A 15,620-nucleotide genomic window follows, 5' to 3' on the forward strand; every position below is an offset into this window, starting at 1 on the left:
GTAAAAGAGAATTTGCTCTTGATGAAAAATGTATAAGAGCGTAAATCATTATTGTATAGTATAGTGCTTGAATAAAAGTGCTCATACAAAATGAAGCGTTAAAATAATATTTCTTTTTCTTTTTTTACATTAAAAATGTTATAATAAATTTTTAATTTCATGATTCATAAATTTTATGTTTTGTTAGTATACTAAAAATATAAAATTAAAAAAATGAAAAAAATATACTTTAAACAAAATATATTCATTGATATATATTATTCACTTTAAGAATTATAAAAACTGACGATGTAAATACTTTAAATAAATAGACATTACATATACGTTTACTACATAATATGAAATAGAAAATATATGTAATGGAAACATAAAGTCCTTTTATGTGTCTAATTTTTTTTATTTAAATATGTTCCCGTATTGCATTATTTCTTTCTTTGCTTATATAGCTTGCTGCATAGTTAATAGGCCTTCTAATGTATTGTCTTGATACATTATGTTATATTTTGTGCGCATTCATGTTTCTAAGGGAAATACCGTGATTTATTTTTCTGTATTTGTATTTTTAACTAAGCACATAGGTTACTAATTATGGACAGAATACAATAGTTCTTTTGATGTTTTATTCTTTTTTTTTTGCAGCAGCAGCAGCAGTGGCGGCGGCAGCGGCAGTGCCAGCGGCAGCATTCTTTTTATTACAACATACTTTGCATATAGCTAAACAAATAATGCATCCCATTAAAAATGATATGATAGAAATGAGGGCTAATGCAGGGAATGCATATTTATAGATTCTATCAATATTTAAGAATGTTTCATGAGCTAATTCTTTCAAAATATCACCATAGCTAAGAGGGGTAGGTGCCTCTAATGGTTTAACATTTTTGTAGGATTCTAAAACGAAATATTTTAATGCTTCTAGAGATCTATCATTACTTTTATATTCATACATTTTTCCATTTTTAAAGTAGATTATTGTTGGGAACCCTTCGATTTTAAATCGTTTTCTTGTTTTAGAATTTATGGTTACATCAACTTTTGCTATGTTTGTAGTTCCTTTCATTTCTGTAGCTAATTCGGTCCAAGCCCTGTGCATAGCCTTACAGTGTGAGCACCATGGTGCGTAAAATTTTATAAACCATGATCCTGTGAAAAGAAAACAGCAAATCGGTAATAAAAATTATATGATTATGTTTCAAAAAATGATAATAATAATATATATTCATTAGTGTTTGCAGTATTTTTCATTACAAACACATTGATGAGCATCCATAGAACAATATAAGCATATCAAAGAGTAATACTTATGAATCACGTCTTAGTAGTAATAAAATAAATGTAAAAGTCTTTATCTTTTTCAAAATAAAATAAAATAATATGGAAAAAATAAAAAAATAATACTAACCTGTGGTATTCCCGGTTGATATTTGTGTTAAACTTTCGAAATTTGAGTCATTTAATTCAATTACATCGTGAGCATAACAATAATTAAAAAGTGTAAGAAAAAGAAAAAATATGAAACCTTTTGCAAAACCTACCATTTTTAAAAAATTTTAATAAAAAAATAAATGATTTTAAAAAAAATGTCAAATAATTCTTAATAGTAATAAAATTAGTATAAAAATAATAATAATTATTGTTAAATGCCTCTAAAAATGTATAAAAAAATGTATGTATTATTATACAATAATATATTATTTATGTTAAAAAAATAAATATGTAATAAAATAAAATAATAAATTATAATCTAGAACGTTGAATAAAATACGATTTTGTATAAATTGCAATTTATAAAAAAACATATTAATTTTTTTAAGTACATATGTGTATATATCCAAAGGTACCTATTAGTATTCATAAAAATATTTAGTATTAATAATAAATACGCTATATTAAATTATATTTTATATATGTATAATATTTTTTATTTATTTACGTGCATTATTTTTTGCCTTAATTTTTTTAACAATTAACAAAATGTACGTATTTCATGTTAATATATTAAAAATGGTTGTGCGCCGTATTTATTATATTATGTTTTTTTCTTTTTTTTATGAAGATTTATTCGTATTATTTTATTTCCTATTTTTTATTTATATCGTGCACACAACTATTATATATATATATATAAACAAGCTCCATAATAATTAAAATAAAATAAAAATAAATAAATATTACAATTTCAACTCAACTTCTGTTTGTATTTTTTTTTATTTTTTAGTATCAAAAAAAAGAAATTGCTTATAAATTATTTAATATAAAACTTGCCTATTCAATTATATTCACTATAATAAAAATATAATGAAAACTTGCTTATTTACAAATTTTATATTCTTAATTCAACCAAATCCTCTTTTATGATTATGGAAAATGAAAAAAAACAGATGAAATTGGAACCAAAGTATTAACCCACTTAAAAAAATGTGTAAAAAAATGTCAAAGGTAAAAAATATATGCATATAACATGGTTGATTATTTAACTATGCGTCAAAAATGATAAGACATGAATAATGAAAAACGGAATTTAAGCAACTATAAAAATATGTATGAATAATTAAGAAAACACAAAAAGTCTTATGCTTAACTATTATAAAAATATTGCAAAGAATGGAAAAAAAAATCGAATATTTATATGAATGTTCATACTATTGTATTAACAAAGCATAAAACTTGAGTATACCATTATTTATTCCTTGGTAATTTTATCATATTCTTGGAAAGGTGAAAATTAGAACAAACTATTATTATATATGTGTGTATTAGTTGTGTATATTTAGTATGGTGATTAAAAATATGTGTGTTGCAGAACGAACAAATAAATATTTGCATACGATAAAAAAGAGCCGAAATGAATTAAGTATAATTAAAAGTATGAATAAGTAGTACTATAATAATTGTGTTTGAGGAAACATACGAGGAATTGAAAATTTGTTATGAAATTATGAAGTATATTAAACTTCTTTTGTCATTAAAATGTATAATTCTTGGTTTTAATATTATGAAACTTGCATAGTTTTATTTATTTATTATTTTTAAATGCAAATGATAAAAAATGCGCTTAACAAATAATGGCATATTAATTTACCTTAGTTATAATACAATTTTTTAAATGCTTTTAGAACAATCGTTTATCAATTTTTATAAATTGATTTAAGAAACAAGGTATAATATAGGGAAAGGAAAAATTAAATATGTTTTAAACATATATATAATAATGTTCATATAAAAAAACAATATGCGGTATTACTATTTTTTAGGGATAATATTTTTATATGATACATGTACTACATTCATGATTATTATTTGTTATGAATTAAAATGTTATATTTTGTGCAAAAAAAAACCTAAATGATAATACCCGAGATTGTTTTTTATATTTTTACACATTTGTTATGGTTATCATTAGAACAGTTGTATAGCAACTGAATATACAATTTTGTTTGTACATTTTCTATAATAATAAAATATTTGTATTTTTATGATTTACAAATAGTTTATCTAAGATTTAATAAAATTACAAGATATAACTGATAATATCATTATTTGCATTTGTGAAGGTGTTTTATATTAAATTGCTGAGATAAAATAATAAATAACAAACAAATGTGATGCCTCTCTATATATATGCATGTTGAGCAGTGTGCCTATTTTGGTTTTGTTCTTTATCATATAGTATTTATTAAGTATTGATAATTAATTGTTTATGATAAAAGTGAAATCTATGCTAGAAATGCAATGAATCACAAAACAATCTTCTTCCATTATTTTTGAACTTATATTTATAATACTGGTTTAATACCATTTTCTATACAATTTTGATATAAAAAATGGCTATTAAGATATGAATTCTAATATATATTAAATTTTTGTATGTTAATGATTATTTATTATCAAATTTTATGTAAAGATAAAAAATATGATGTGTTCAGATTGATAACATATTTTTCCATTTAACTTTGTGAAGATTAAATTGATCATAACATATTTAATAGAATATTCATTAATGAGAAAAAAATTATATATATATATTGTTATATCATGATTAACAAAATATTATAACCTTAATATCGTATTTATAAATAAGAATTATGCTATGATTATAAATTTTATAAGCAGAGAAAAATATGGGCTTTAATATTTTGTATGATTTTTTTTTTTTAATATTTCACTGCAATAAAATACTATTGGACGATTTCAGAAAATAATATTAATAACTGTAACATTAAAAAATGCAAAAAAAGAGTAATAGATATAAGAAGTTATATATATAATGTAATTTTTATGAATATGTTATATATATAATTTATATTTCATGTGAAAAAGGAAAGTAGCATTGGTCATACTTTTGCCGTACTTTTAGAGGGGAAACAAATTTTTTGCTATTATATTTTATATTTATTTTAACGTATGTTTTTCTGTTTTTACAGAAAATCACAAAAAAAAATTAAGTGATAATTCATTATAACAGATTGACATGTTGATATTAGTTTTATAGTACAATTTGTATGGAAATTTAAAATTATAAAAAGGATGAAATAAAATGAATAAGAAATTGGAAAATAAAAAATCCGGTAAGAGGTCATGGATAAACATATTTGGTAAAAAAGGAAATGATATAGATGAATTTGAAGATACTAATGTTTCAAAAGGTGAAAATGATGATGATCAGAATTATGATGAAACTGGATTTGTAATTAATCATATAGATTTTGATTTGTTTTGTATGAAAAATAAAGAAACTACTGACGATATAAATAAAAATAGTAATGGTGATAACGATTTAAATGTGGAAACTGGTGAAAGAATAGACGATAATACTTTAAGCTTTATAGGAAAAACATATGATATGTTGAAAGCAAGAAAATTTAATTTCAATGATTTAAAAAAAGTTGAAAATTCTCAATATTTTGAAAAAGTAATATGGTCAAAATATAATATGTATGACAATTTATACACATTAAGTAACAATAACGTGTTTTTTTTAAATGATAATGCAGAAGATAATAAGTTACGTTTATTATATATAAAACATATGTTATCATTAATTGTTTTAATTTGTTATAAATATGAAGAAAAAGGAAAACATGAAATATGGGATCAAATAATTTACAATAAAATAGATGAATTTGAAAAGCTGGTAGAGGTGGAAAAAAAGGGGCACCTCGATGAGGATGCTGATGAAATAAATGAAAGATTTAATTTATATAAACTTTTTTTAATACAAAAATTTAATAATTTATTTTACAACGTTTTGAAATTGATCAATTATAATTTTGTTTTCAATGAATATAATGGGAAAACAAATAAAAATGATATTAAAGAGAATAGTAATAAAACAAATGATGGTGATCATATAGACAATTTTCATAGAGAAAAAAAAAATTATAGGAAGCATTTATTTAAACTTGATTTTTTAGAAAAATCATTTATAATTCAGTTTTTTATAAACATATATTCAAGCATTGATAAGAAATTTCTTTTCAAATTATGTTTGGATTTGTGTAATCCTTATATATGGAAACGTATACATTATGATTATTTAAATTTTTTTTTGTTTAAAAAAAACAAAGATGCGAAGAATCTTTTCGATAATATATCAAAAATGATGGAAAAAAAATATTTGAATAATAAAAAATATGGTGAAATAAATGTGTATACTAGTAACTATAAAATAACTTTTGAAAATGATACAAAGATAAATGAGTACGATGAAAATATTATATTGTTTATAAATAAAAATGAGTTTTTTTATAACTTGATAAATTATTTTTTAATAATTTTAGATATTATTGAAAGGAAATTCACAGAATTTGATGAGTTAAGTAGTAATTCGTCTATTTCTTCTTGTAGTGACAACGATATTGACGATTTAGAATTAGAAGAGTATGAACATAACATGAAGCTTCTTAATTCTGAACAGAGTCATAATATCAATAATTCAGAAAAATCAAATTTACCTGATAAAGAAGGTGATTCTGGTTATGCACTACTCGAAGAAAAGATTGATAGCAGTGATGAAGATCAAGATGATAGCTTGATGAATAATATAAAACATAATAATAATGGATGTGTGGAAAATGACGATTCTATAGAATTTTATTTAATGCATGGGTTTAGCGATGATGAAAGAAACACCAAATTTGGTGATATTAATGAATATAAGAAGGAAGAAATATTAGAGATGTTTTTGAAGTATGAAAATAAATTAAAGAATAAAAAATATGCTACAAAGAACATGAGGAAAAAAATGAGAAAAAATCGTAAACAAAGAAACAAATATATAATATTGTTTGTTGAAAAATGTATTGAATTTTTTATAGACTTATTAAGTCAGCTTTATTCAAGAAGGATATTATATATTATGATGAAATATTTTAATATCTTTATTTATTGTAAAATATCAATTTTAAACAAAAATAAAAAGTTTAAAGAATTAATAAGGCTTTTTAAATATTATATTGAAATGTATATAAATAATTTTTCAGGAGATCCACTAACTTATTTAGAAATAAACAATGAGCATTACAAAAACTTTGAATATTTTCAAGTTTTTTGCTATAAACATTTTCAAAAACATGAGATATTGCAAAAATATTATTTAAAATCCGTTTTTTTAATGGATAAGAAAAAGGAATTATTAACAAACTTTTCTAAATTAAAAGATGAAGAACTATTGTTTTTGTGTAAGAATTTAAAATACATTATTACACCTGAAGGAGAGAATGATAGCGAAAATTCCCCAACAGGAATATCAAATAGCAATAATAATAACTATGTTTTTGAACATATGAGAATATTTAATAAAAAAAACAAGTTATTTTATATAACTTTATTAATGGAAAACTTGTGTTTTAAAAATAATATATTTGAAGATATTGATAAGCAGTGTGAGTATCCTAACGAAAAGGATTTATTTGAAAATATTTTAATTGATACAAAAGATGATTTAAAAGATAAAAAAAGAAAAAGAAAAAAAACATTTCTTTATACAAAACCTTTGTTTAAATTAAATTTGCAATACTTATGTATAAACGATTATATATTTAGGATATATAATTTGTTTAAATTACAGAGTTATCATGATATAAGGAAAGACATAATTGATTATGTGTATGAGACTAATCCCAAAAATAAAAAAGTAAACGATAATACGATATGTAAATATGTTTTTGAAATCGATGAAAATAATATTAACGATGAATATGATGCAGGAAGAGGAGAAAGTGGATCCAACTTTTTAAATTTTAATACCAAATCAAGTTTAGAACATCAAAATGGTAGCAATAGTATTACCAATTTTGAAAAAAAAAGAAAAACATATGATAATGAAGATTTAGAAGAATATAAAATGATAGATAATAATGGGAATAGTTCATATAGTTATAAATTATATAATGAATATCAATTAAATTCCATTGTATATGATGTAAATCAACTTGATAATACATACTTTGCTAATGAAAGGCGAATGAGTAATAAAATCGACTCGTTTAAGATTGTAAGTGTTGATATTACTACTAAAAAGGTGACTGCTGAAATTTTAATAGATTTAAAATATAAACAGCATGAAAAGGTTTACAACGAATGGAATATGATTAGACCTTCTGATATTTTATTTTTGGTTAGTGTAAAAAATTACACAAATTATTATAAAAATAAAATAAATACAATTGACGACAATGATTTAAAAAATTTGCTAGGAATTAATTATTTAAGAGGGTGTGAGGTCATTCAATATGGTAATGCTTTCGAAAGTGACGAAGGTGATGAAAATTATAGAAAATGTACTTTGAAAAAAATAACAGTATATTTGGATTATGCACAGTATCAAAGAGATATAGTAGTAAATCCTGATATATATAATTCATTTAATTTATTAATAAGACGAAAACAAAAGGAAAACAATTTTTATTACATTTTAAATAATATTAAAACTTTAATAATGAACCCAGATGATGCAGTTATACCATCATGGGTACACGATATATTTTTAGGATATTGTAAGAATTCAATAAAATATTATCAAGATTATTTACCTAAAAAGGAAAATACGGAAATCGTAGGTAATTTATATAGTGACGACTCAGATGATGAAAGTGATACTACAACGAAAAATAATAAGGAAGATATGGATAAGAATGTGAAAGGTTCAAAAAAAAAATTAGCTTACAATAAAGAAAATTTAAATTTTATAAAAAAAAATATTGACGATATTAACTATTTAAATACATTTTTAAGCATTAAACATGCACTTAGCACAACGAATGGTGCATATGTGTGTATAGACTTATCCCATATAAATATATCAAGTGAAGATAATAAAATAAATATAAAAAATACAATAAATGAATATATTGAGCCATTGTTTTTAAGTTATGTTCCAATAAAATATGAAAATGAAAAAAAATCCCTGCAAAAAAATTCTTTACAAAAAAGTATGTTGGAAAGTTTATATTATCATATTTGTATAATTAATAAGTACAAAATTGATGATATGAATTTTGTTTCTAAATTTATATCAAATATTAAAGGCGTATACTATTATGATAATGAATTTTTTTTTAACTTCGAATTTAATGAGAAGGAATATATTTTAATTTTGAATAATTATATAGATAAAGAGCTTCGTAAGGAGGAAGCTGAAGCAATTTTAAAAAAAATAAAAATACGTGCAGAAGCTAGTGAAGATGATTGTGGTATATTAATAAATGATAGTAAGGGAATAAAAGAAATTTTTGAACATATATTAAATAATTCAATAAAACATTTAAGTACAAAAGACGATATATATAGGATACAAAATAATATATATGAGGATCCAAATTATCCACTTGAAGGTATTTTAATACATTCTCAAAAAAAAAATAGTACAAATGTGGAACTAGCTAAAAAAGAAAACAATGAAAATGATACTAAAAATAAAATAAATTATACAAAAAGGCAAATTGAATGCATAAAAAGTGGCTTATATGAAGGTATTACAATAATCGAAGGTGTTCCAGGTAGTGGAAAAACAAGCATATTAAATAAAATAATAAATATATTATTTAATAATAAAAAACAGGAGAAAATTCTTATATGCACACATAGCAACAGTTGCTTAAATTATATTTTTAATTTGCTTGTTAAGGAAAATTTAATTCATCAAAAATATTTGTGTAGAGTTGGTATGGGGGAAGTGGATATAGAAAATTTAAGAAATGAATATGAGGAATTGGAAAAAATGTTATCAAAAAATGGGGATAGCAATTTTGGAGCATCTGATTCTGTGAACAAATTAAATAATGTTTCTTTACATGATGAAGACGATAATTTTAATTTTTCAAAATATGGAAGAATAAATTATATGATTGATTTAAGAGAAAAATTATTGAATGATGCCAATCTGTTATCAGAGTCAACTAATAATAATAAAATTTATAATTGTTTATCTGCTAATCAATATTATGAAAATGTTGTTAAAAAAAGGGTTTCAAATTTTTTAAAGTATGTTAATATGTTTAAAAAAAATGAAGTTGAGGATATGGATAACATTTTTAATTCATATATTACGTCATGTATTGACGATCAAGATATATATAACTTATTTTTGTGCCCCAAAATATATGTAAAAAACACTGATATTGTGGAAAATATTATATGGAATAGTGAAAATGCAAATGCATACAACTATAAAGGGATAGAAAATCAAAATATATTAGATGAGGATAGAGCATGTTTTTACTTTATACATCCTAAGGATCAAATTAATACATTAAATTTGAGCATATATAATGTTTTATTTCCTTTTAAAAAATATATAAATTTGAAATTATATAAAGTTGACATTGATTTATACTTGAATTATGTAAGTATATTTGCTAGTAAAAATAATGAAAAAAAAGAATTAAGCGAAGAATATTCAGAAAATTTAGAAAATTCAAATGATAAAAAAAGTGATGAGGCTATTGTTGAAGAAGAAAACAAAGAAAAAATTCGTGATATATTTAAAGGTGATATTACAAATGATATGATTTTTGGAATGGATGACGATTTTTATGTAAGTAAATATTACATATCAAAAATCGTTATGATCTTTGAGCATCTGCATGATTGTAGACCATTTGAGATATTGAAAAGTCAGAAAGAGAGAGGAATTTATATAATAACAAAATTAGCAAGAGTTATTGCAATGACTTGTACACATGCAAGCATAAATAGAAGTAAAATAGCTAAGTTACAATTTTATTTTGATAATATTATAATCGATGAATGCACACAAATAACGGAAAATGATACGTTTTTACCATTATTACTTCAAGAAAATAGATATCATAAAAGTAAGTTAAAAAGAATTATTTTTGTAGGAGATTCAAATCAGTTACCTCCTATAATAAAAAATAAATATATAAAAAATTATGCTAATTATGAACAATCATTATATAAAAGATTTTTAAGATTAGATTTACCATCAATTTATTTAAATGAGCAAGGACGTATGAGAAATGAAATATGCAATGTTTATAAATATTTTTATAGTAAATATAATATACAAATTGAAAATTTAGATTGTGTAAATAAGGATAAATTTTTAAAGAATTTTAATCCAGGATTTACATATACGTATCAATTTATACACGTGGAATCAGAAGAATATACACCAGTGCCATATTTCTATCAAAACTTATTAGAAGCAGAAATGGCGGTTGCTATTTTTATGTATATGAGGCTGATAGGATATCCGAATGAAATGATAACAATTTTAACTACCTATAATGGACAAAAAGAATTAATATTAGATATTTTAAAAAAGAATTGCTTATATAATAAATTAATCGGCATACCCAAAAAAGTAACAACTGTTGATAAGTATCAAGGTAAACAAAATGACTTTGTTATTATTTCATTAGTTAGATCAAAAAGTATTGGATATATGAAAAACATTAAAAGATTGATTGTTGCATTTTCACGAGCAAGATACGGACTATATGTTGTTGGGAATTATAACTTATACAAAAAAAATTATGAATTTAAAAAGCCATTATATTTTTTTAAGAAAAATAAATTAGACCTTTCGCTACAAATGGATGAGGATTTTAATTCTATAGAAAGACAAAGCAATAATCCTCCAGTTATCATAAAAGATTTGAATCAATTTTATAGTGTTTTATATTCATTATCAAATGCACAATTAAGCAATGATTCGAGTATTGCTGAAAAAAAATAAATAACAATATAAAGTAATAAATTAAATAGACTACATAATATAATTTTAGCATAGATCTATTTTTCGTTACATTGTCAAGAAACAGTTTAAATTTTTAAAGATATTAAATATTTTCTATTTTTGTAAAAGTGTTATATAATATGGTTATATTAGTGTCATTTTTTTTTTATAATTTTTTTCATTAAATTTTCTTTGTGTATTTTAGTATATGCTATTTATTATTTTACACTTTCTATACGATTCATTTTTTGAGTTGGTATAATGGTAATTAATTTATATATTATGTTTTTTATATGGATTAATCGTACCTTTTTAATATCTTACACAAAAAATATAGCATAGTAGCAAATGTGTTGATAATTTCCATGTAATTTTTGAATATTCCGTGTAAATATTAAACTTAAACATAAATTTACATTTATATTTTTGTGAAATAACATTTGACTTTTTTTTATTAACAATAGAAGGTATATATATTTTAAGCATGTACCTCTTTTTATTTTAATGCATATTTAAAAAAAAAATTTTAAACCCTCAATATGTTACATACAAATGAAATATATTATTAAAACTAAAAAAAATAAAAATAACTATGAGAAAAAAATAAAAAAAATGAAGAAAACAGGGAAGCTATATTATAGTATTATTATAGAAACGGAAAGAATTAAATAAATGAAGACTAGTATATTTATTGATAAAAATGGTTTTAAAAATAACAAATAAATATAATAAATATAGGATTCATTAAATTTACATATGAAATATTTGAATAAAACAAACAATAGAATAATATGTCATGAAATAAACCATACTATATATATATTAATATAATAAAGTTTATCATATTTGTGTGTATATATTTCTCTATATTTAATAACATACTATATATATTGGGGCATATTTTTATCCTTATTTTTAAGTTATATTTAAATGTATTTTATAGAGAATACAAGGGGAGGAAATGGAAAATATGCATGATGATGATGAAAATGAAAAACGTGAATCGAAAGATATAAACCAATATAATTACAAAAATAATGGAAAAGATATTATGGATTATTCTTTTTATGAAGAAGATGACATTTTGAATAATGATGATGTAAATTTTTATGATGCAAAAGTAATAAATGAATCTGATGATAATTTTGAAAATTGTTTTGGTGTCAATAAAGAGCAATCCAAAAGGGATAAATATAAACTAGGAATGTATGATGATATTATAAATTCAAATACAGACGATGATCTTGAAAATTTTTTCGAAGATATAGAAAGTGAAAAGAAAGAAATAAATAGTAACCATAAATATCCTCAAGCAAATGTATTTGGAGATGAAGAAGTTGACAAAAATGATACTAATAAGTTTCATACCCGTGATAATAGTAGTACAACATTAAAGGACGAACATAATTTCATAGAAAAAGGAAAATCTGAAGAAAATGATGAGCATAACAATAATAATGACTTACATTTTATAAATAGTGATGCATATAATATGGGAATGATGTATGATAATAAAAAAGCGTCTTCAGAAAATATTATAAAAGATGATAATTTAATTTTAAATAAGGAGATTATCGATCCAACAAACATTGAGAAAAAATCAAGCGATAATTTATTTGTTGATACTAATTCCGATGATAAATTTTTTGAAGATGAAAATTCCGCCGATCAAATATTGGAAGAGGGGGCAATTAAAAAAGAAATTGATCAATCTGATGATAATTTAATTGAAAAGTTAAGCGAAAATATAAATGAAAAAGTGAATGATAAGTCAAAGGAAGGAGAAAATAAAAAATCGGACAAAACCGAAACCTTAAATAAGCTTGACAATGGTAGTAATAATGATTCTCCAAATAATTCAAAATTTTTACTAGAAAAGAAAAAGATTCATGAAGATCAAACAAATCCTCTATGGTATAAGCATAAAAGGCACTTTTTTATTTTTACTTACTCTGGTAAACCAGTTTTCACAAGATATGGAAATGAAGAAAATTTAACAAGTTTTTATGGAACATTACTTGCTATAATATCAAAAATAGGGTCATTTTCATTTTGTTCTGATTCAAGTACAGATAATAATAGTAATAAGACAACTAGCATAAATGGAAAAAACTCATTGAAATGTATTGTGAGTAAAAATACAAAAATCGTATATTTAGATAAAGAAGTTTTATGTTTAATATGTATATCTAGTGTTAATGAGAGTAATAATTATATTTTGAACATTTTGAACTATATGTATTTGCAAATTATATCATTATTAACAAAAAGTATTGAAAAATCTTTTAAAATAAAACCATCTTTCGATGTAAGATATTTGCTAGATGGGGCTGATCTTCTTATGTGTAATATGATTTCTTCCTATTCGAAAAATATGTATTCGATTTTTGATGGGTTTGAGCCATTACCATTAAAACAAGAATATCGAAACCAAATACATAATTTAATTTCTTCATTCAAAATTAGTAATGTTTTATTGTCTTTTTTGTTTATAAATGATAAAATTATAGGAATATCAGTTTCAAAATATACAATTAGTTCGATAGATATAGTAATACTCATAAATATGATAACATCTATGAAATCTTTTAAAAATGCAGAATCATGGATACCTATTTGTTTGCCTATATACAACCCAAAGTACTGAAAAATTCCAAGAAAAAAATAACTACATTAAATTTATATTTAATACATATAGAGAATCATACATTAGTGTTTGCATATATTTATAAATATACCCTTTAATTTCAAAAGATGTATGCATATATATGTACTATTGATAGTAATAAAATGTAAAATTATAATATTAATAATTTTTTTCTTATTGGCAGCCAATTTTTGTATGGATATATTAATTGTATCAAAAATAAAATATTCTGTGTATACATATGTTCCGGGGCGTCGTCTCAAGATTTTTTCCACTTGTCTAGCCATACATCCATGATTGAAACGGTTATCATGAAAAAAAACTAAAAAAATTAATTTTGCACAAGCACTGCCCCAAATGTTTGTATATTATGGTTATTGTGTATGTATGCTATACATTTGTTGATGCAAATAAAATATTTGTTTGATTTATTTTATTTTTATAGACGCTAACAAGTTCAGGGTGTTATGAAGAAATAATTAAGGCTTCAAATACCAGTTCGTTTGAACTTCCTGATATTCCCGGTATAGATATTACTCACATGTGTTATTATATTCCTTATTTAAAACAATATTACAGCACAAAAATATGCTCCAATAAAATAAAAAGAATTTTTCGAGCATATCAAAAATGTGACGATATAATAAAAGACTCTAAACTACCAGCACAAATATATATGGAAACAGAATATGAAAATTTTTATTTCATTAAAACAAACCTTTATTATTTGTATTTATCGGTACCATTCTATGTTAATATTAACGAAGAAAGTATTAATGAAATTTTAAAAGTTATAGCAAAATATCATAAAGAAATATTCATTAATAACATTAAACAAATTAGTTCTTAATTTGGGTTATATTAATGAAAAGAAATACAGGATTAAAGTTTTTTGTAGTATGCCCATTCATGTGAAATATTAGACATAGTGATAATAAATTTGAACTAGTTTTATTAAATAAAATTTTATATTTGAATTATTGTAATAAAATTAGTTTTTTTTCGCTTTTTTTCAGCATAATTCATTAGGTTGTTACCTAACGCATTTATTTAGTCAATATTATATTATTATTTTTTTTCATTCTTAGTATTGTTTAATTTTTTAATGTACACAATAATATATATATAATCATATTTTAAGAGGAATATGTTTTTTTTATTTTAATTTATGATGATTCACGTCCAAAAAAAACATGTAAATAAAAAGAATTGTATACTCTCTTTACAAATAAAAATAAAAATAATAAACCATATGTCATTGCAACTGTTTGTATTATTTTTATAACTAAGTGTAAATAAGTCAAAAGGAACTGGACAATAATTATATAAACTGGTTTAGGCTTTTTATTAATAGCAACTTTAATTGAGCATATAGAATTATAAATTGTAATTCTCCACATTCTATTAATATTAAATAATAATTTTTAAGCTCATTATAGGTAATTATATTTATTCAAATGGAATAACGCACAATTTTTGTAAGAATGGAGACCACTATTTTGTATTTTCGTTTTTATAATTTTTTTAGAATGTCTATGCTTTATAAGGGCATAAAAATGTAGAAGTTATTATTATCATTATATTGTGTATTTCATTTAAAAATAACACATTTAATAAAGGGAAAATGGGAGAATATATAAATAACTATTTTGTTTTCGTACACATTTTAACGATAAATATATGTGCTTTAAACATATTTTGGTCGCACACTATACATTTTTCCATTTGATACATATTTATAGAATAAAATAAATTAATATATTATACGTT

At 22.1% G+C, this 15,620-nt stretch overlaps 3 protein-coding genes across 3 annotated transcripts; 2 read left to right on the top strand and 1 right to left on the bottom strand.

Annotated features, from left to right (window-relative positions):
* Nucleotides 1–619: 619 nt before the first annotated feature.
* On the bottom strand, nucleotides 620–1,538 carry PCHAS_1369800 (thioredoxin-related protein, putative; the record flags this gene model as incomplete). The annotated part of the gene is made up of 2 exons (XM_016799487.1): nucleotides 620–1,143; nucleotides 1,403–1,538. The coding sequence occupies 2 exons, from the start codon at nucleotides 1,536–1,538 to the stop codon at nucleotides 620–622; spliced, it is 660 nt and encodes a 219-aa protein (XP_016654769.1).
* A 2,999-nt stretch (nucleotides 1,539–4,537) lies between these two features.
* Nucleotides 4,538–11,203, top strand: PCHAS_1369900 (intron-binding protein aquarius, putative; the record flags this gene model as incomplete). The annotated part of the gene is made up of 1 exon (XM_738956.2): nucleotides 4,538–11,203. One exon carries the CDS (start codon nucleotides 4,538–4,540, stop codon nucleotides 11,201–11,203), a length of 6,666 nt encoding a protein of 2,221 aa, XP_744049.2.
* Nucleotides 11,204–12,173: 970 nt separating this feature from the next.
* Nucleotides 12,174–14,700, top strand: PCHAS_1370000 (vacuolar fusion protein MON1, putative; the record flags this gene model as incomplete). The annotated part of the gene is made up of 3 exons (XM_738366.2): nucleotides 12,174–13,843; nucleotides 14,035–14,155; nucleotides 14,296–14,700. The coding sequence occupies 3 exons, from the start codon at nucleotides 12,174–12,176 to the stop codon at nucleotides 14,698–14,700; spliced, it is 2,196 nt and encodes a 731-aa protein (XP_743459.2).
* Between the last annotated feature and the right edge of the window lie 920 nt (nucleotides 14,701–15,620).

Source organism: Plasmodium chabaudi, assembly GCF_900002335.3.
Source record: "Plasmodium chabaudi chabaudi strain AS genome assembly, chromosome: 13".
Classification (NCBI taxonomy): domain Eukaryota; phylum Apicomplexa; class Aconoidasida; order Haemosporida; family Plasmodiidae; genus Plasmodium; species Plasmodium chabaudi.